The 22266-nt window shown below is 51.5% G+C and overlaps 1 protein-coding gene across 10 annotated transcripts in view; it reads left to right on the top strand.

The window, feature by feature from the left end:
- CCDC57 (coiled-coil domain containing 57) overlaps positions 1-22266 on the top strand; it is a 101454-nt gene that overhangs the window by 18262 nt on the left and 60926 nt on the right. For 7 of the 10 annotated variants that reach the window (XR_009544717.1, XM_060171706.1, XM_060171712.1 and 4 more), the window contains 7 exons: positions 809-971; positions 1258-1401; positions 10350-10563; positions 11530-11679; positions 14343-14446; positions 18586-18786; positions 21809-21950. Coding sequence is in view for 9 of the 10 variants with exons in the window: in XM_060171706.1 (XP_060027689.1) it covers positions 809-971; positions 1258-1401; positions 10350-10563; positions 11530-11679; positions 14343-14446; positions 18586-18786; positions 21809-21950 (1118 nt within the window). In the remaining variant the exon portion in view is untranslated. The remainder of the gene's footprint in view (positions 1-808; positions 972-1257; positions 1402-10349; positions 10564-11529; positions 11680-14342; positions 14447-18585; positions 18787-21808; positions 21951-22266) is intronic. The other 3 variants (XM_060171707.1, XM_060171708.1, XM_060171713.1) reach the window with 3 other exon arrangements.

The raw sequence follows: 22266 nt of genomic DNA on the forward strand, positions 1-22266 counted from the left end.
ACTGTAATGTGTGTGCTCAACCAGGTGCACCCCTCCAGCCCCCCCTTTTTGACACTTAAATTATAACTGGGGCTTGGTGCCTGCATGACCCACCCAACCCACCACACCCAGCAGCCTTTTATTTTCTTCTTTCTTTCCTTTTCTTTATTCCCTTTCTTTTATTTTGAGAGCTTATTTGGGGAAGGCTATCTTCCTCGACAGAGCATGCACATGGAATGGTGAGGGAGGAAGGAGACACTTGCCTAGCTAGCCAGATCAGCAGTCAACGGGGTGACAGATGTCGCAGTCAGATCGCCCTCACATCCGACCCTTTATTTTATTTTGATAGGACATAAAAACTTTGAGAAGGGAGAGGAGATAGAAAGGGAGAGAGAAAGAGCACCTAAAGCCTTGCTGCACAACTCATGAGGCTTCCCCATTTCAGGTGGGGACCAGGGGCTTGAACCTGGATCCTTGCACCTGTTAGCATGTGCTCTCAGTCTGGTAACCCACTGCCTTCTCCACCCCCCGCCCCATTTCTTCTTTATCTAGTCCTCCATCCTTGAGCATTTAGGCTGCTTCCACATTTTGACTGTTGTGAATAGTGCAGCTGTGAACACAGGGTGCATATGTTAGGTGTTCCCCGTTCTTACATATGAGTGGCCACTCTCCTCCTCCCCAGGTCCTCTATTGTGCCAGCAAGGTATATTGGGGTGGCCTGAGGAGGCCAAGAGAGCAAAGGTTCCAGCCCTGGATGTCCACTGCCCAGCATGGCAGCTCTCCTCTGCCTGGGGCCTGGGGACGCTGGTGGCAGGTAACTTGCCCACAGGTACCGGCAACAGCTGGCACTGGCAGAGGGCCGTGAGCAGGACCTGCAGCGGGAGAAGGTGCAGCTGGAGCTAGACTGGCAGCGGCGCTGCGATGGCATCGAGCGGAACCTGTACCGGCAGTCGGAGGATCTGGTGCAGGCGCTGACCACTGCCAGAGAGCAGGTGGGAGCCCCTCACCATGGCCACTCTGCACTCCACACAGCTGGCAGGCAGACTCTAGCCAGAATGCCAGGGCTCATGGTAGCGAAGTCTAACTTAAACACAACAGCTGGGAAAGGGAACACGGCCCTGCCCCACCCACAGCTGGCAATGTTCTGTGCTGCCTCTCAGCCCTGATGTGCTGCTCTGGCTGCTCCTGGCTCCCAGTAGTTCTCCCCAGGTTGCTGTTGTCTATCCCCACCCCAGGAATTGCCCTAGGAAGGCCTCATGAACTCCTCCTCCCCTCCAGGTGACAGCCAAGCTTCAGGAAGCAGAACACATGCTGTGTGACCGGGAGGCAGCGCTCAAGGCCGTGAGCCTTGAGCGAGACCAGGCCCTGCAGGCACTGGGGAAACACTCACTTGTCCCCAAGGAGAAGGACCCAGAAGTACAGGTCAGTGGTCTGGCCAGTACAGCCCCCTTCAGATCCCTCAATGCCACCCTCCCAGCCAGTCCCCAAGACCTCCTTCAGTGCCCAACAGACTTGTCTCGGTTAGGCTTGCTCTTCTTTTCTCTTATGAGAAAAAGGAATATGTTTCAGAATGCCGTTATAATGATGTGATGAGATGTGTTGGTAATAACACGTGTACCTCCTGTGTGTGCTGGGGGACACTCAGGAAAACAAACTCGCCCATGTGACTTCAGACACTGTCCTTAGTATTTCACTAATGCTGAGGGTATTGGGGGGGCTAGGGGGGCTTGGAGAGACAGCACAGCACACAAGCTACATGGAAGTAAGCTTCCTTCCTCCTTCCTCGGAAATTTTATGGGGGGGGGGGCTGGAGGTAGCTTTCAGTGGTAGTGGTGGTGGTGGGGAGGCTCTTGCAGAAACTACTTGCAGGTATAGATCACAGAAGGTGCTGGGGGTAGATAGCATAATGGCTATGCAAAGAGACTTTCATGCCTAAGGCTCCAAAGTCCCAGGTTCAATCCCCTGCACCACCATAAACCAGAGCTCAGCAGTTCTTTAGGGGAGAAAAAAACACAGAAGACAAAATTGATTTTGTGTGTGTGTGTGTATTGGTGCTTTCTAACTTGATTAGATACCAAAGAGATTTTTTATTATATTTATTTATTTATTTTCCCTTTTGTTGCCCTTGTTTGTTTTTTATTATTGTTATAGTTATTATTGTTGTTATTGATGTCATCACTGTTAGATGGGACAGAGAGAAATGGAGAGAGGAGGGGAAGACAGAGAGAGGGAGAGAAAGACAGACACCTGCAGACCTGCTTTACTCCCTGTGAAGCGACTCCCCTACAGGTGGGGAGCCGGGGGCTCGAACCAGGATCCTTAAGCTGGTCCTTGCGCTTCACGCCACGTGCACTTAACCCGCTGCACTACCACTCGACTCCCTCATTTGATTTTTTTCACTAGATTTTTTTTCTCAGTCCTAAGACTAGAGCTGTGAACTGGGGAGTCAGGTGGTAGCGCAGCAGGTTAAGCGCATGTGGTGCGAAGCGCAAGGACCAGCATAAGGATCCCAGTTTGAGCCCCCAGCTCCTCCCACCTGCAGGGGAGTCGCTTCACAGGGAGTGAAGCAGGTTTGCAGGTGTCTATCTTTCTCTCCCTCTCTCTGTCTTCTCCTCCACTCTCCATTTCTCTCTGTCCTATCCAACAATGACGACATCAATAACAACAACAATAAAACAACAAGGGCAACAAAAGGGAATAAATAAATAAATAAATAAATATTTTATTTTAAAAAAAGAGCTGTAAACTGTTCCTGGAGACAGCCTGAGAGGAAGGTCCCCAAGTCTAGCCGATACTACGCACTTCCCGAGAGCCCCCACTGCACAAGGGAGTGACCACCTGCTGGGCCCCAAGTCCTGCCCATCACCTTGCCACTGGTCACAGCACCACGTAGCTTGGTTCTAAATATTGAAATGGTGCTTTCTGTCCTTCCGGCTTCCTGAATAACCATGGTGCTGAGTTTAGAATTGTTAAAAATTATTTCTATTATCTTTATTTATTTGATAGAGACAGCCTGAAATCAAGAGGGGGAGAGAGAAGGAAAGAGAGAGAGACACCTGCAGCCCTGCTTCACTGCTTGAAAAGTTTTCCCCCTGCAGGTGGCAAGGGCTTGAACCCAGGTCCTTGTGCATTGTAACCTGTACACTCAACCAGGTATACCACCACCTGGCCCCTGATTTTAGAAATTTCTTGCTCTATATCTTTTAGATCTTTCAACATAGATGACCTTAACCACAACCCTAGGACACTTTTTCATCCAGATAGGAGAGAGATGGAAAAGGGTGGGGGGAGATGCCACTCGCACCTGCCGTGTGTTCCTGAGGCTTGAATCTGGGCCACTCTCTTGGCAAGGCACCTAGCTCCTGGGGGAGTTTCCCTCCTGCCCTGGAGACACCAGCACCGCCAGATGCCTAGAAGGGGAGCTCAAGTCCAGAGTCTGGATTTGTATCCCAAGGCCACACACACAAGGACTGAGCTGGGGAGGAGGGACAGAGGCTTTATCATTGGACACTCCCCCCTTGACTGAGCCCTGAGACTGAGGAGTCACTCCAGGGTGCACCCTCCCCCAGGGAGCAGCGTCTGGTGATGGAGCTCAGGAAACAGGCTGAGCATGGGAGTGAGGGGCTGGTCCCTCAGGGCTGGGGGCCTGTGAAAGAGCTGCAGCTGAGGATGGATTCTGGAAAAGGCTGGCGGGGGGGGGGGGGGTTGTGGGGTGGGGGGAGGGGTTTTGGGGTGGGGGGAGGATGAGAGCCAGGCCCACAGCCCACAGGCAGGTCACCCTGAAGCTGAGAGAGGCAGAGTGGGCCCTCTTGGAGTCTCTAGGAACATTCACTGCCCCCCATCCCAGGACCCTGACCCTGTGCTGGTGTCTCCACATGCTAGTGACAACCCCATGTCCCCCACTCAAGGCTTGTGATTCCCTCACAAGGGAATGTGGCTGTGGGACCACCCTTCCGACCCAGGCCCTGCTCTCCATGGTCCACCCTGGAGGAAAGTGACTCACACTGTCCTGGCAACAGGGCTTTCCCGATGGATGCCCTGCCGCCTGCCACAGTGCCCACTGCCCACTGCTGAGCACGGGCCCTAGGGTTGTACTGAGCACCCAGCACCGTAGCTGACCCAGAAGGTCCTCAGAAGAACAGTCTTCAGCCAGACCAAGAGACACACAACTCCTGAGCAACCAGCACTGCCCTTCACCCTGCTCCTCATCCTGCCTCTCCCCTGTTGCAAAATGCCCCATGACCACCTCCAGGGGAGCAGTGGGACATGTATCTATGAAAAGCCCCACCCCACTTTACCCAACCCCCCCACCCCACCGTGCTGAGGAGGGCTCCCCACCACTCAGTGCCCCCAGAGAAATGGCTGCTGCTCTTACATACACACACACACACACACCACCACCACCACCACCACCACCACCACCCCTTCTTCCCCCCACTGCACAGAACGGACACTCTCCTTTGGTCTAGCAGGGGGAACTCTGACCCTCCTACAGGTCTGTGGCCAGGCTGGGAGCCACAGCAAAAGAACTATGTTACAATTCAAGACACCAGCCTTCCAGTGCTCTGGGCGTATCCCAGCTGTGCCCTCACAGTGTCCCCCACCATGGTGGCAGCACCTGGAGTGGCTGGGCAGAGGCCCCACTAGTGCAGAGAGGCCCTGATTGTGCTCAGTCCAGCGGCTCTCCATACCCCAGCCCTCCTGCCTGCCCTTCAGGTTACCTCAGGGTGATGCCATTGGGTGGGGGCATATGCAAGGACCCTTCACTCACCTCACCCTTCACAGGAGACGTGAGGAAGGGCCCATGGGAAGTTCATGGCCACTGTGGGGCTGATATGTGCTGGCAATATCTAGGGACTGTCACTTCATGAAACTCTTATTTCCTGGCTTGTCACCCAGGGGGCAGATCCTTGAGCACCAGGTCCCTGGGTGCCACTGGGGAAGGGCACTTCCCCTGACTCTAGCATTCTGAGTCATGGGTGTCTGCTCCTCTCTTTCTTCCTCCCTTTCTTTCTTTTTGTTTTTGTTTTTGTTTATATTAATGAGAGAGAGATAGAGAGACAGAGAGACCAGAGCCCAGCTTAGCTCTAGATGATGATGATGCTGAGGATTGAACCTGGGACCTCAGAGCCTCAGGCATGAGACTCTTGTAGAACCATTATGATGTCTCCCATGCCCCTTTTCTTTTCTTTCTTTAAAATTTTTTTTATTAATGAGAAATAAGACAAAGAGATAGATGATAGATAGATAGATAAACTTTTTCCATCAGAGAGTGAGAGAGAGAAAGAGAGACAAGAGAGAGAGAGAGAGAGAGAGAGAGAGAGAGTCACCACAGCACTGGAGCCTCCCCCAGTGCCATAGCACCCTCATGTGGTACTGGAGCTTGACCCTGGGCCATGGCACACAACAAGACACAGGCTCTCCCCAAGAGCTGCCTCACCAACCCCTAGCCCACTTGTGATGGCGGCAGCAGTGCTGTAGCAAAGTCCATGAGGTCTGACCAGTTTGAATGACCTTATGCTGAGTCCACCAAGCACCAATTCCATTTTCCATCCAAATGCCTCTGGGTTTGTTTTCCTTTTTCTACCTCTTAAATTTCTTTTCCAGCAGAGAATATCCTATCCTTGTGTGGACAACAAGAATTTTTTTTCTTTTTGTTTTTTTACTACTTAGCTTTGGCTTTTAGTGATGCCAGAAACTGAACCTGGGACCTCTGGAACCTCAGGCATGAAAGTTGTTTGCATAAACTGCTGTGCTGAGGTGTGTGCGTGTGGGGGAGCTGGTCTCTGTAAATTCTCTCTCATCACCAGTGCTTCCTTTCTTTCTTCTTCTTGTTCTTCTTTGTTTTTTTCCTCCAGGGTTATTACTAGGGCTCAATGCCTGCACCATGAATCCACTGCTCCTGGAGGCTGTTTTTCCCTTTTGTTGCCCTTGTTGTTTTATCATTGTTGTGGTTATTATTGTTGTTGTTGTATAGGACAGAGAGAAATGGAGAGAGGAGGGGAAGACAGAGAGGGAGAAAGATAGACACCTGCAGACCTGCTTCACCACTTGTGAAACGACCGCCTGCAGGTGGGGAGCCGGGGGCTCGAACCGGAATCCTTAGGCTGGTCCTTGCACTTTGCGCCATGTGCACATAACCTGCTGCGCTACCACCTAGCCCCACCACCCAGTCCCCCAGTGCTTCCTTTCTTGTTGCCCACATTTTCAGATAGAATGAGAAACAACAGAGAGAGAGAGAGAGAGGAGACACCACAATAGCAAAGCGTGGTGGGGGTCGGACTTAAACCTGGGTCATGCATATGACGAAGCAGGCACCCTCCCACCTGTGCTCTCTTGCTGGCCCAAGTTTTTCTCTTCCTCACTAATTAAAAAAAATTTCTTAATTATACTTATTTATTTATTGGAAAGAGATAGAAATCAAGAGGAAGAGGGAGAAAGAGGGAAAGAGAGAGACACCTGCAGCCCTGCTTCACCACTCGCAAAGCTTTCCCCCTGCAGGTGGGGACCAGGGGCTCCAACCCAGGTCTTTGAGCACTGTAACATGTGTGCTTATCCAGGTGCGCCACCACCCGGCCTCTTCTTCATTAATTTGTTATCACTTTCGTTGCTGTGCTCTTCAGTCTCATTTTCCTTGTTTCAGGTTTCTTGGATACATGAACTTGGATTTTCACCAATTTAAAAAATACTTCTGCACCCTCAGTTATTTTTATTTTTATTTTGTCTCCAAGGTTATCACTGGGGCTCAGTGCCTACACTATGAACCCACTGCTCCTGGAGGCCATTTTTCCCATTTTGTTGCCCTTGTTGTTGTTGTTGTTATTGTTACTGCTGTTGCTATTGTTGGACAGAGAGAAATCGAGAGAGGAGGGGAAGACAGAGAGAGGGAGAGAAAGATAGACACCTGCAGACCTGCCTCATTGCTTGTGAAGCAGTCCCCCTGAGGTGGGGAGCTGGGGGCTCAAACTGGGGCCTCGAACTTGGATCCTTACACCTGTCCATGCCCTTCGCGCCATGTGAGCTTAACCTGCTGTGCTACCACCCAGCCCCCTATTTGGTTTTTTTTTAGTATTTGTTTTATAATATATAGAGAGAAAAATACCAGAGCCCTGCTCAGCTCTGGCTGATGGTGTTGCTGGGTATTGAACCTGAGACCTCAGAGACCCAGACATGAATCTTTTACAGAACTATCATGCAGTCTCCCCAGCCTAACTATTTCGTGTTCTCGTTTCTCTGCATGTTAGATTGATTAATATTGCTCCAGTCATGGAAGCCTCGTGACTCTTTCCTTTTGGTCACCTTTTCTCTACTAGAGTTTGTATATTTCCTTTTGCTGTATGATTCCCCACCCCACCCCCATCTTTTCTCCTCTGACACTAAATCTACTTTTAATCCCTTCCTAGCCAGTGACTTTTTAAAAAATTTCAAATCACTTTTTTCCCTCCCAAGTTGCTAGTGGGTTCTTTTGAAAATACCTCCTGGTGGCCCAGGAGACGGTACAGTGAATAAAGCAGTGGGCTCTCAAGCATGAGTTCCTGAGGTCCATCCCCGGCAGCACATGTCAGTGACGGCCTGGAGTCTCAGTCTCTCTCTCTCTCATAAATCTTTAAAATATCTGCAACTCTTCTGCTTTTCATAGTCATTTTTGCTTTGTGGCCTTGAGCATGTTTGTGATAAGTGCTTTAGAAACCTAATTGGGGAGGGTATAGCATAATAGTTATGCAAAGAGACTTTCATGCCTGAGGCTGTCAAGTCCCAGGTTCAATCCCCCACACTGCCATAAGCCAGCGCTGAGTAGTACTATGGTAAAAAAACAAAAACAAAAAACCTAACTGGGGCCAAGAGAGAGTCTACCTGGCAGAGTGCATGCCTTACCATGCATGAGGGCCTGGGTGTGAGCCCCACCAGCATGTGCAGTCCCATGAATAGCACCAAGGGAGCACTATGGGTGGTGGAGCAATGCTACAGGACCTCTCCCCACCCCGCTTCAAGTAATCAAAACTTATCCCAGGGAGGCCACTCACTGGTGATATTGCACCTGTGTGGGTCCCCAAGGCACATAATTGATTAATTAAACAAGTAAAGAGCTTGACTGCTAATTATCTCATCACGGTTTGTTTTTTTTTCCTCCTGGGTCTGTTTCTGCTGACTGATTTTTCTTTTATAGATGGATCATGCTTCCCTGCTTCTTGATACTTCTAATAATTGTATCAGGCTATTATACTTTTTTGTCCCCTGAGCTCTGATTAGGCAGCTGTTAATCTTGAGTTACATAAATGCTAGTCATTATGTCCACTAGTGAGCATTCTGAATGCACCATTGTGCTCCTGGAGTTTCTGTCTTGTGTTGTGCTTTACTTTGGTAAACAGTCAAGTCCTGAGCGCTTAAACTTCCCTGTCCCAGCATAGCCTTCAGCTCTGTTAGGGCAAGTCTGGGGTACCCTGTCCTGGGGACAGGTCCCCATCCAAGGTACACTCTCTCTCTGAAGCACCTGGTGGTTCTGGAAGTATCTCCCCACCCTGCACCAGCTCTGAGAACTCCCTGCTGACTCACCGTCAGCCCCTCCTAGGCAGCTCTGGGCTAGAAGAGAATCCCAGCGTCAGATTCCTGGAGGCTTTTCCTAGAAACTACCCCTCCTGGTTTACCAGCTCCACCGAGATGACACTCGCTGTCCTCCACTACCTGCTCTGGAGCCTCCCTCTGGGGCTCTGGAGAAAGCTCGGGTGCAGGCCGGCCACTTTGGTTCCCACTCACAGGCCTCACTCAGGGGCAGTGGCCCTGGGTTGTCTGTTGTCCAGTGTGCAAGGTTCTAGCTGCAGAGGCATGGTGGGAACTGGTGGTTTCTCTGAAAAATCAAGATATGGGGCCAGGCAGTGGCACAACTGGTTAAGCACACATTACAGTGTACATGGACCTAGGTTCAAGACCCCCACCTGCAGGGGAAAAGCTTCTAGAGTGGGGAAGCAGAGCTGCAGGTGTCTCTCTGTCTCTTTCTCTGTTTCCCCTTCCCCTCTCAATTCCTCTATGTCTCTATCCAATAATAAATGAATAAAAAAGTTTTAAAAAGAAAAACCAAGATACAATTCATGTACCAATGTTTACTTTTTTGTCATCGCTGTCATCATCAAGGCTTCACCACTCCAAGCAGACTTTTTCAGATAGAAAGACAGAGACAGAAGAAGAGAGAAGGCACCATAGTACCAAAGCTTCCACCAATGTGAGGGGGGCTGGGGCTCAAACCTGGGTCATGCACAGGGCAAAGCAGGCATCTCCCCACCTGGGCTTTTGTTGGCCCAGTGTGCTTTCTTTTCTAACATTGGTTTTTGTGATTTTCAACATGACCCATTATTTGTTTTGAGAATATTCTGACAGGGACCAGGATGTGGCATGCTCAATTGAGTGTACTCATGTGAAAAGACCTGGGGTTCAAATTCCCTGGTCCCCACGAGTGGTACGGCAGTGCTGCAGGGATCTCTCTCTCTCTCTTTCCCTCCCCTCCCCCCTTTTTTTGCCTCCAGGGTTATTGCTGGGGCTTGATGCCTGCACCATGAATCCACTGCTCCTGGAGGCTATTTTTCCCTCTTGTTGCCCTTGTTGTTTTATCATTGTTATGGTTATTGTTGTTGTTATTGATGTCATTGTTGGATTAGGACAGAGAGAAATGGAGAGAGGAGGGGAAGGAGAGGAAGATAGACACCTGCAGACCTGCTTTACCACTTGTGAGGCTACCCCCCTGCAGGTGGGGAGCCGGGGGTGGGGGGCTGGAACCGCGATCCTTACACATCGCACTATGTGTACACTTAACCCGCTGTGCTACTGCCCAACCCCCCCCTTTATATCTCCCCCTCTCCTCTCAGTTTCTCTCTGTCCTATCAAATAAAAAAGTAGAAAGGAAGTGCTAAGTTAAGTGGTGGATCAACTGGTTAAGCATATACCTTACAGTATGCAAGGACGCAGATTTAAGCCGCTAATATACTCAGGTTTAAGCTAATATTTCAAGTGTTAATGTCTGAGTGTCTGCATGGCTGCTGTGGCCATTGAAGCTGTGCACATGTGTGTGCAAGTGTCAGTGAGGTACATTTTCTCAGCCCCCGGGTGCATCTCAGGAGTGGGAGCAGCTCTGGCTTTAGGCAACGGCTGAGCTAAACGCAAGCGGGACCAGGTACACTGAGTTTCCGAACGTCTGTGAAAGCTTTAGTTTTTGTGGAAGAAAAATACTTCTTCATATCTCAGTTCACTCAGCAAGGACCTGCCTCCTGTGCCCTGTAGGGCAAGAAGAGACCAGAGGGGATACCAGAGGACAGCAAGTGGGCAGGAAGTGGGCACTCTATAGATCTCTGGCCAAATGCTCTCTCATGTGTGTGTGACAGGTGCCCCTGCAATCTCAGGAGGGAGATATAGGTGACAGCGCCCCTTGCCAGGAGATCCGCCAGCTCCGGGAGCAGAACGCCACCCTACAGAGTGTCATCTCCCAGATGAGGAGGGAAATGGAATCGCTGAGCGACCAGGTCCTCCCCACTGCCCAGTCAGATGGTGAGGCCACTGAGACAAGCCAGCCTGACCCTATGGCCACCACCACTCCTGGTGAGGAGGGGACAGGACAGAAAGACAGTGGCCAAGGCAGATGGCTATGGGGGTCAGGATTGGGTTCATTTAGAGCTACCCCCTAGCAAAGGACTGGAGTAATATTAATCAGTCTAGCATGCGGAGAAACAAGAACACAGATAGCTAGGCTGGGGAGACAGCATAATGGTTCTGCAAAAACTCATAACTGAGCTTCTAAGGTCCGTATGCTGGTCCTTGCGCTTTGCAACACCTGCACTTAACCCGCTGAGCTACTTACTGCCCGACCCCCTGACATCACTCTGGTACATGTGCTGCTGGAGATCGAACTTGGGACCTCATGCATGAGAGTCTGTTACACCATTTCCCGGACCACTTGAACCACTTGACTTGTTATTTTGTATTTAATGTTTAGGAGAATATCTTGTTGACTTTACATTGTCATGATTACAGTTTGCTTATATTTAACCATTTGATATGATTATAGTTACCCAAAATATTGCCTGAAGATAATCAGGACTAGCTTCCCTTTGTTCTATATTCTGAATACCTGAGATCATTCACAGTAAATCACACACACACACACATACACACACACACACACACACACACACACACACACACACACACACACACACAGATGGGGGGGGAGATACCAAAACACTGAAGTTTCCTTCAGCGCTATGGGTGCCAGGCTTGAACCTAGGTCTTGCACATGACGAGGCAGTGCATTATTCAGATGAGCTCTCTTGCCAGCCATGAGAGCAGAGATCTTGTGTCTGTCTTCAGACATGAGATTGAAATGTTTGGAGGCAGCAGGCACTCCCGGGCCTCCTATCTGGTTCCTGGGACTGAGTCCAGGCTGTGTGAGGCTCCTCCCCATTGGGTATGAGGGCACCATCCCAAGCTGGTGGGTGGGGGCAGGCATGAGTATGCCCTGCCGAGGGAATCAAGACTCACATGTCCACATCCCCTGGTTTGGGGCAGGTTATGTCCTGGCCCTTGAAGCAGAAATCCAAAGTCTGAAGGAAAAGTTTAAAACGCTGGAAGAACAGCTGGACGCGTTTGATTCTTCGAAGGCGTCACCACCATTGGCTCCTGTCCCCACCCAAATCCTCCCCTTGGCAGAAGCCACAGGTGAGTGTTTTCCTGGGGACCTTGGAATTTACCAACAGAGGTTGGACCCTGCAGGACTGAGCTGTCCTCACTGGGCTTTGCAGGTGCCACCTTGTCCCCATGATCTTATGGTCTGTCCTCTGAGCTTCACCCTGGTGTCTCTTCCTTTTGGGTCAGGGCCACCTTCACAGCCCTGTTTCACCTCTGCTGACATTGGGCCCAGGCTTCAAGTCCACGGCAAGCAGCCCTTCATGTACTTGCTTTTATGGGCCAGTTGGATCTACTGCCATTTTTCAGAGCTTGTCTGCCTTTCCTTCTTGCTCAAGGCTGTCTCATGCCAAGCACGTACAAGCCTGTTGGCTCTGTACACTGCACGCTCCCACAGGCAGCCCTTCACCGGGGGTGGGGCAGAGAGATGAGGTGTTAGACTCCCACAGCCCATCATGAAGACAGAGAGAGGACAGCAACACCATCCCTGAAGCTTCCCCTCTACATGGTGCTGCCCCATGGTGGCCAGAGACTTGAACCCAGGCCCTTTAGCATGGCAAAGTGTGCTCTCTACTGGGTGAGCCACCTCCCAGCCTCTAGTATGTTGCTTTATGTTTAGTCTAACATTACATTTCCCTCCTTCTTCATTACTCTTACTACCCTTCCTGACAATAAGGAACCTTTGGGTATGGCCCCTCTGCCCACTTGGCCCTGCTCTGATGGTGCCCCCAAGAGCCTTCTCCTGGAAGGACGCCGACTCATGCCAGCACCTCCTCTAACTGGGCAGCTGGGCAAAGCTAGGAAAGGTCTCACCAGAGTAATGAAATTAGAGGACTGACATTCCACACCTGACGTCTCTGGACATGTAGCTTAGTCTGCTGGAGCACAAAACTTGCATGTCTAAGAGCCAAAGGCCACAGCTTCAATCCCCAGCACTACCTTTTACCAGAGCTGAGTAGTTTCTGGTGTATGTCTCTTTCTCTTAGAAGCCAGGTGGTGGCGCAGCAGGTTAAGCAGACATAGTATGAAGCACAAGGACCCGAGCTAGGGTCCCAGTTTGAACCCTCGCTCCCCACCTATATAGGGGAAGCGTTACAAGCGGTGAAGCAAATCTACAGATTTTTCTCTTTCTCTCCCTCTTACTTGTTTTTGGTCAGTTTTGGAGTCACCATTTCATGGGCCTCATATATATGTAGAAAGATAGTCTGTATTTCTGTTCTTTGAGGCTTATTAGACTGTGTTCATTTGTTCTTACTCGATTGCTAGAACTCAACTTAGAAACCACCAGGACTTGGCATTTCTTCCCTTCTTGGGAAGATTTTCAACTGTAGATTTTTAATTTTTTTCCGTTATAGGACCAATATGTGTCATTCATTATCTTTTGCTAGAAAACTGTCTGCTTTGTTTAAAGTTTTTTACTTTGGGGGTAGAGTAGATAGCATAATGCTTATGCAAAGAGATTCAAATGCTTGAGGCGCCAAAGTCCCAGGTTCAATCCCCCATACCACCAGAGCTGATTAGTGCTCTAGTAAGAAAAAAAAAAAAAAAGAAAGAAAGAAAGAAAGAAAAGAAAAAGGAAGAAGAAAGAAAGAAAAAAAGAAAAGAAAGTTTTCAAAAATAAGCTTCTAGGGGCCAAGTGGTGGTTGAGTGCACTTGTTACAAAAAAAAAGCTCCGTGGTCCGGCAGTGGTAAAACATCGGATTCTTAAGTGTGAGGTCCCAAATTCAATCCCTGGCAGCATATGTACCAGAGTGATGTCTAGTTCTTTCTCTCTCCTCCTATCTTTCTCATTAATAAATAAATAAATTCTTGGGAGTTGGGCAGTAGCGCAACAGGTTAAGCGCACATGGCGTAAAACACAAGGACTGGCGTAAGGATCCCGGTTCGAGCCCTGGCTCCCCACCTGCAGGGGGGTCACCTCACAAGCGGTGAAGCAGGTCTGCAGGTGTCTATCTTTCTCTTCCCCTCTGTCTTCCCCTCCTCTCTCCATTTCTCTCTGTCCTATCCAACAGCGACGATATCAATAACAACAATAATAATAACTATAGCAATAAAACAACAAGGGCAACAAAAGGAAATAAATATTTAAAAAATTTTTTTAAATACATTCTAAAAAAAAAAAAGAAAAATAAGTTCATGACTTTGGGCCTCTGTTTGGAGTGTCCTCAAGAATTTTAAAAGCTGAGCAGGTACAGAGCAAGGGCCCTTTTCCTCACTTGAATTCAGCCCCTTTTTCTTCCTGCTTAGTTTTCCAGGGACACTCCTGCTCAGACTCTTTTCAAAAATGCAGCTATGGGGTCTGTGGATTCTCCGCTATAAACTCACTTCATTTCTTGTTTCCTCAAGCCCAACATTTGCTTTTTCTTTCTATTCATCTACTTTAGTTCTCCTTTTTCTCCTATTTTCAAAGGAGCATCTAGCTCACTGTCTTTCTGATTCCTTCTTTCTCCTCTCACCACAGCTCTGTGTGACCATTTTGTCCTTCACAGAGGTAGCAGGAGCCTCCCCAGGCAGAGGCAAGGACTCCTGGCTCTCCCTGCATGACCCCTGCTAGTGTCAAACCCTCCACCCACTCAGCTGGGGACATCTCCACCCCCTGCCTGGAGAACCCCGACTCCTCTACCAGAAGAATGGGTACCTGTAAAGCCTGCCCCAGGGCCTTGTCATCTGACTGACCTTGGCTGCTCTCTCTACAGGAGGCTCTGTACAGGCTGCTGGTGTAGGTGTGGCACTGGCACTCAGGAAGCTGAGAGAGCGGGCACGCCTCGTGAGCTTCCTGGTGGCTCGGCTCAGACAAAAGGTACAACAGGTCTCCTGACAGAGCGCCACCCCTGGGTGTGCAGCGTATAAATTGGGGGCAGGGACACCCCAGTGTGATTCCAAGCACGTCTATCAGAGAAAGAGAGACCAAAATCACAACACTAGAACTCTCCCCCTGCTAAACAGCATTCCCATGTGGTGCCAGGACTTAAACCCAAGGGAGGGCTCTGGTGTAGGGCAGCCTCTCCATCCTTGTGTGGGCCTGGATGGTGCATGGGGTAGCAGACTGCCCAGGGGTGCCTCCCACTGGAGGGCGCAGCTGTCAGTTTGAATCTACCCCCTTCCCAAACTCTGGAACCCATCACCATTCTTCAGCAGTGGTGAGCCCACACCCTGGCGAGCTTTTCCTCTTGCCCCTTGGCCTTCCTTCCTGGATTGTGACCATGACCTCGGGTTATGTCACATCTCTACCCTCAAGTATATGTTCACCAGACACACAGCTCTGCTTCACTTCAAAAATCTCATAACACTTCTTGTTTTAGTGGTGAGAAATACACATGGCAAAGAGCTTAACATTTTTGGCTTTAAGTGTTTATTTTTTTATGTGGCTAGCTCCAGGAAGTGAGTGGAGGACGTAGAGCTCACACAGCACAGCACAGCACAACACAACACAACACAACACAACACAACACAACACAACACAACACTGCCAAGCAGCTTTTTGGATCAGTTTTTTTATTCCACAGAGAGAGGAAGCAAAGAGAATGAGAGATACCAAAGCACCCCTCCACCATTCATGGTGCTGCCTTGGTGCTGTCCATGGTGCTCCTGTGAGGTCCTGGGGATTGAACCCAGGATGTCACACACGGAAAGACACGTGCTGTAATCAATGAGCTGCTCCTGGCCCTTAATTGTCCCTCTCCAAGTGTGCAGTGTAGTGACACTAAAACCTATTCACAGTATCACACAGTCCAAACCATCTCCAGAGCTTCTGTGTCTCCCAGAAGCTCTGCCCTATCAGCACTGAGTCCTAGCCCCATCCCCCCACCCCCATGGGTCTGATGGCTCTGTGGCTTCACACGAGTGGAGTTGTGTAGGGTTTGTCCTAGGGTAACACAGTCAGTACTTCATTCCTTGCCACAACTGAATAATGTCCCAGTATGTGCACTCAGCCAAGGTCCCTTCTGGGCCACCATGGAGAGTGTTGCCATGGAAAATATCTGTTCTACTCCCTGTGCTCTTGTTGGGTTTTTTTTGTTGTTGTTGTTTGTTTTGTTTTGTTTTGTTTTAGATTTATGAGAACGAGAAAAGAAAGGGAGAACAGAGCCTCACTCTGGCACTTGTGATACCAGGATGGAACTCAGGACCTCATACCAGAGAGTCTGATGTTTTATCCACTGTGCCACCTTCCAGAATGCTATGTTTAACTTTCTAAAGAACCATCCAACCACTTCCACAGCGGCTGCACTTAGTTCACCACCAAGGCCCAGCATCCCCACTACACTGTCTGCTCTGTCTCAATGAGGGTTGCCATCCTGCTGGGGGTGAAGTAGCAAGCACCACATGTATTTCTGGCTTTTTTTTTTTTTTTTTTGGGGGGGGGAATTTTTTCTCAGTTTATCCTCCTTCTGATCTGTGTCAGTGAGCTGTAACAATGAGTTCAGGATTACAAAAGAGGACTTCTTTTTTTTTTCCTCCTTTTTTCCCCCAGGGTTATTGTTGGGGCTTGGTGCCTGCACTACGAATCCACTGCTACTGGAGGCCATTTTTTCCCATTTTGTTGCCCTTGTTGTTACCCTTGTTGTTGTAATTATTATTATTGTTGTCATTAATGTTGTTGTTACTGGATAGGACAGAGAGAAATCGAGAGCGGAGGGGAGACAGAGGGGGAAAGAAAGACAGACACCTGCAGACCTGCTTCACCACCTGTGAAGGGACTCCTTGTAGGTGGGGAGCCGGGGGTTCTAACTGGGATCCTTATGCCGGTCCTGCGCTTTGTGCCATGTGCGCTTAACCTACTGCACTACCACCCAACCCCCGAGGACTTATTTTTCATACCTGCCTCAAAATTGTTTGGACAGGGGTAGATAGCATAATGGTTATGCAAAGAGACTTTCATGCCTGAGGTCTGAATTCCCAGGTTCAATCCCTGCACCACCATAAACCAGAGCTGAGCAGTGCTCTGTTTTGCTGTTGTTGTGGTGGTGGTTTTTTGTTTTGTTCTTTTACCAGAGCACTGCATTCAACCAGGTAAGCTGCCACCAGCCTCCTAGAATTCTTTGTAGAGGCTCAGATTTTTCTCCTACTCCATGACTTATCTTTCCCCTGTCTTAAAATGTCCTTTGAAACACAGATGTCATATTCATTTATTGCTGCTGGGGTTATTGCTGGGGCTCCTCACTGGCCCTGTTCCACCACTCTCCCCATGCTGGGACTCCTCTGTGGTGAGTAGGGGCTTGAACCTGGGTCCCCACATGTGGTAAGGTGTGCTTTACCAGTCCCCACAAAGTTTTTAACTTTGGTGAAATCCAACTCCCCCATTTTCCTGTGGTGTGTACTTTCAGTGCTTTGCCATGTCTGCACAGCCGTAAATACAGAGGTGGTCAGGCCTAGGTGGTGGCACACCTGGTTGAGTGCACATTACAGTGTGCAAGGTTTGAGACCCTGGTCTCTAACTGCAGTGGGGTGAAGTAGGTCTGCAGTTGTCTCTGTCTGTCTGTCTATCTATCTATCTATCTTCCTCTTCCCTCTTGGTTTCTGGCAGTCCCTATCCAATAAATAAATAAAGATAATAAAAGAAGAATTACTGGGAGTCAGGTGGTAGTGCAGCAGGTTAAGTGTAGGTGGTGCAAAGCACAAGGACTAGCATAAGGATCCTGGTTCGAGCCCCTGGCTCCCCACATTCAGGGGGTCGCTTCACAAGCAGTGAAGCAGGTCTGCAGGTGTCTCTTTTTCTCTCCTCCTCTCTATCTCCCCCCCCCATTTCTCTCTGTCCTATCCAACAACAATGACATCAATAACAACAATAATAACTAGAACAATAAAACAAGGGCAACAAAAGGGAATAAATAAATATTTAAAAAAATAAAAGAACAGAATTACTATTTTAAAAAGAAAAGAAAAAAAAAAAAACAGATGTGACCTCTTAAGCCCATGAGCACACAACCTTTCCATCTCCTGGAAAACTGCAGGCCCAGGCCGGGGCATGGGGGAAGGGGGGCATCTGGAAACATTATTCTGAGCTTCCCTTCTCCTGGGAACAGGCAGTGTCCCCAGAAGCCCAATGCTTTCCCTGAACTGAAAGTGCTTTTCTACTGCTGCAGTGGAGGAGGAGTGAGCATTGGGGTGGCTGGGGTCACAGGGCCACATGCACATGGTGGGGCCTCAGCTCTGGGAGCTCAGGGCTGGCAAGTCCCCATCTCTGCCTGCTGTCAGAACTCCACACATGCTCACACAATCATGTGCATGCTCACATGGGCACACATACTCCCTTCACATGGACGAGCACACACTCACATGCACACACTGGCACATCGAAAATAAACACTGGAATAGCAGCTTTTGACCCCTCTTGGCAATCACATGCAGCTTGACAGTCCTGGGGGGGAAGTCCACCTGGAAGACCTACATCTGGTTTCTAGTCAACAGTATTCACTTGCCAAGTGGTTGTGTTTAGGGTGTGTAAGTGGCAAATGTCGAGAGTCAGCTGTTGGCTGGGAATTCATCAGCAGAGTTTCTGGAGAAGGAAAATAGCTCTTTCTCTTTGAGAGTAAAATGGACCACCAGCAGTGCCTCTTCTCACCCCCTCATGTGTGTGTGTGTTTTGGGGGGGTGTCCCCAAGAAACACCTAACCCTGCTGTGCATCTGTGGCTCTGACAGCTTTGTGTGACCTGTGGCCCTCCTGTCGTGGGAACTTCTCTTTCCAAACCTGTCCACCCTGCCTCTGCTCGCCCCCATACCTGTCCCTGTAATGAGGGGCCCAGGAGAGCCAAAGCAGCGATGTGGCAGTGCAGGTTTGTTGGGGAGGGCACACTGGGGAGGAGAGCCTGACCACATGTTCCCACCCTGCTCCCCAGACTCTGTGTTGTCTTCCCCTTGATTCCTGTCCCCCAGCCCAGCTTACCAGATCCTGTCCTCCCCCAGGGCCTCTACCCACCCCTCCCTCACCTGCCCCCTAGGTGCTGCAGGAACCCCTGGACCTGGCCACTGTGAAGCATGACCTGCTCCCTGAGCTGGACCAGGTACACCTGGAGATGCGGGAGCTGCGTGCACAAGTGTCTGAGCTGGAACAGCACATCCAGGCATCGGGGCAGGAGGAAGGGGGCACCACCAGTGGGCTGCGACTCTGCACTTCAGGCCCTGGTGCCCCCAAGAGAGAGGTAGGCTCCTCTGGCTCCTCACCGTGCGAAGTGGGATGCTGTTGAGGGTGGTCCTGCTTCCCCAATCAGGAGCCCTCTGTTCAGAGAGAGGGTCAGGAGCCTGCACCTGCAGCATAGGCACCCCTCCCCTGCCCTGCACTGAACTGATCGCTGTGGGCTCCCCACTGGGGCCCCAGAGAGACGCTGATGTGCTGGGCTGCTGGGGTGGACTCCTGAGAACCTTGGGGGCTGCTGGGGCAGTAGGAGGTGGAGCTGCCCTGTCCTGGCTCTCTTCTTGGCCCACCTGCTGATCAGTCTGGGGACCCCATGCCCAGTAGTTCCTCAACTGTGGGTGCCCAGGCTGAGCCTGGAAAGAGCAGAGCACAGCCCCCCCCCCCCCCCCAGCACCCAGAAGAGCCTGCAGGCACCATCCTCCTTCCAAGGGCAGTATGAGCCTGCTTTCAGGCCAAAGGGGGAAGGGCGGCCAGGAAGGGCGCATGCCTGGCTTTGGGTACAGCCAGAGTTTGAGCCCCAACACCACATAGAGGGTGCTACAGTACCTAGGGAAGCTCTCCTTCTTTGCCTCTCCATCTGGGTGAAAATTCACTGCTCAGGAGCAGTGGATTCAGGCATAGATGAGGACTCAAATCAGAAAAAAAAAAAGTGAGAGAGAGAGAAAACAAAACAATGAGCTGGTTTTCTCACTTGCCTCCTGAGAACTGTCAGTCTGGTGACCTGGCTTTCCTCTGATCACCTGCCATCACCTCTGCTCACCTGCAGTGTTAGGCAACATGTGGTGACCTGCAGTCTTCCGAAGTAGACATGAGATAGCCTGGAACCACTCTGGTCCACCGGCAGAAGGGGCTTGGAATGACCTTGTGTGCTCACAGAAACAGCAGTGTCCCCTAGGGGCCCAGGCTGGAAGCTTCTCTGGGGACAGGGACTGAATGAAGGACATGAGACAGGCCAGAGAAGAGTTGAGAAAGATGGCTCTGCCTGGGTGGGGAAACTGAGGCCACCCAGGCCTTGGTGAGAGGCACAGGCAGCAGGATGGATGCATGTCAGAGTCTGGGGACACTGTGCCACTGGGCTTCCTAGATTCAGGAAAACCTGCTGCTAGGGGCCTCTACCCACCCAAGTCAGGAGGGGCAGCTCCAGTGTGAGCACTGACAACCCCCAGCCCTGCGGGTTGGGAGCCACCTCTGGGGCTGAGTGTCCGCAGCTCTGCATTTCCACACACCCTCTCACTGCCACTGCCCTCCTGGGGCCCCTTGTGCAGAGGGACCCTCAACCACCCACTTTCCCACCTGAAAGCCACCTCAGAGGCTGGCTTCCCACCAGGCCTTTCTGCCTGTCCTGTCCACTGGGGGCAGTGTGAGTTGGTACCTGCCTTGCCCTGCCCTTCTGGCCAGCCAGCCCACACAGGGAGCCCAGGGGGCCACTGCAAGGAGCACCCTGCCCTCCAATGCCTCCACCCCTCCACCCTCCTGTTCCACTTCACCCCAACCCCCACCAGGACCCCAGGGCTCCTCCGTTCCTAGTGCCCTTGCATTGGGCCTTTTTGTTGGCCTCAGCCTCCTCTAGAATCACCCAGCTCATGGGGGGTGGGAGTGGTGAGTGTGGGGGGAACCATCAGCCTCAGTGTCTCTGGGATGAGCTCACACTCACTGGAACCAAGTCCAGGAGAGTGGGTCCCTGTGTAGCCCTGCTTCCCTAGAGTCTCTGTGGCTGTTAACCTCAAGTCTCAGCCAGGAGTTCAGGCTGTCCTTAGTACCTGTTTGTTCACCCCAGGTGCCAGCTTAGGGGGTTAGCCAGAGGCTTGCATGCACAGTGTCACCACCCCTGGCCCAACTCTTTCATTCAGAGAGACAGTGAGGAGAGACACCACTGCGCCAGAGCGTCCCTCAGTGCCCTGGCACCTCCCATGTGGTGCCAGGGTTCAAACAGGGGCTATATACATGGCAAAGCATGTGCCCTACCCAATGAGCTAGCTCTCAGCTCCCACCAAAAAAAAAAAAAGAGAGAGAGAGAGAGACTATTTCCTGATGGAGGTTGGTCAGAGCACGATTAGTGCTGGGGAATTATGAACCCAGGCCTCCAGCATGCAAGTCCTGCACTCTGCCTGCTGAGCTGTCTCTGGGCCTCTTAGGAGCAGCTTTGGAAGCATGGGTTTTCCTCTACAGTGTCAGTGTTCTGAGCTTTGCAAGCCCCCAGCCCCCATGGCTGTGCAACCTTCACTGAGAGTCCAGTAGGAACCCCCTTGGGGGCCTGGTGGGATGCCCTTTGGGCCTGTGTGGCCCCTACATGTGGGCCTGCCTGCTGCTAGTCTGTCCCACCCCCTGGAGGTGCCCTGTACCCCATAAAGATCAGCCTGTCCTTCCCTCCCTGCTCACTTCTTGCCCAGAGTTCCCTAGCACATGTGCTGTCATCATGTACAGCCCCAAGCACACCAGGAACTTGCAGGCACAGGATGTCCTGTCTGTTCCAGGGACCCGAGTGCTGGCTGTCCCTGGGCCAGTGCATGTGGCCTTGTTGGCTCTTCACAAGTTGTGGAGCACTCACACTTGAGGCCACCTGTGCTCCCCCGGGGGGACCCTGGACACCACTGGTCCCTCCCTGCCCCTCTGACACGGAGGCAGCCCCCATTCTTCCAGCTGTGTGTGTGGGGGGGAGTGCCCCATGGTCTCCCTGATGAGGACTCAGGCCTCACTGGCCCAGGAGAAGGGCACCCTCAGAAGACCCGTGTTGTCACCCTGTGTGGGGGTGCCTGCGTGGGAGGGGGTGCAGGCAGAAGCAAGAAGGCCTCTGAACCAGCCCAGTAGCTAGGAGGGGGGAGGAAGAAGGGGGCGCTGCGGTGGCCCATCCCCATCCCCACAGCAGCACTTTGTCTGTGGCTCCTGCTGGGGGGCACCCAGCTCGACCCCACGGCCCAGGGCTGTGTAGAAAGGCCTTCTCCAGGAGCCCGCTGGGGTCTCCCGCCCCTGGGCCCTTTGTCTGCTTCGCCAGGGCCGGTCTGAAGGGCCCCTCCCTGGTCTGGTTGCAGGGCCCAGTAGAGGGCAGCCCTGGGCCCAGGTTGCAGCGGCGGCTGAAGGAGGCTGCGCGCAGGATCTTGCGGCTATGCCTGGAGCGGGAGCAGCTTCTGGAGCTGGGGAACCGGCTGCGAGCCCAGCGGGGCTGCCCCACAGGTGAGGGCTGGGTGGGGCTGGAGCACAGAGGATGCTTTCTTCTCCCCTCGGACCTGCCCTCTGGGGAGTGGACCCTGGGATGAAGGTACAGGAGGAGGCCCCAGAACAGAGCCGCCTATTGTGAGCAAATCGGGTCAGCAGTCACGGGCACAGAGCACCCCTATACACATACCCTACCCCCGCCTTTGTGAGAGATGCGCTGCAGCAGCCCTGAGCGTCAGAGCCCTGGAGGCTGAACCTGGGCCCCATTGCGTTCCCAGGTTGCTAGGCTGAACCCCCACCCCCACCCCTTGCTCCTGCCACCCAGCCTAGCCTC

Source organism: Erinaceus europaeus, chromosome 14 (genome assembly GCF_950295315.1).
Source record: "Erinaceus europaeus chromosome 14, mEriEur2.1, whole genome shotgun sequence".
NCBI classification, from domain to species: Eukaryota; Metazoa; Chordata; class Mammalia; order Eulipotyphla; family Erinaceidae; genus Erinaceus; species Erinaceus europaeus.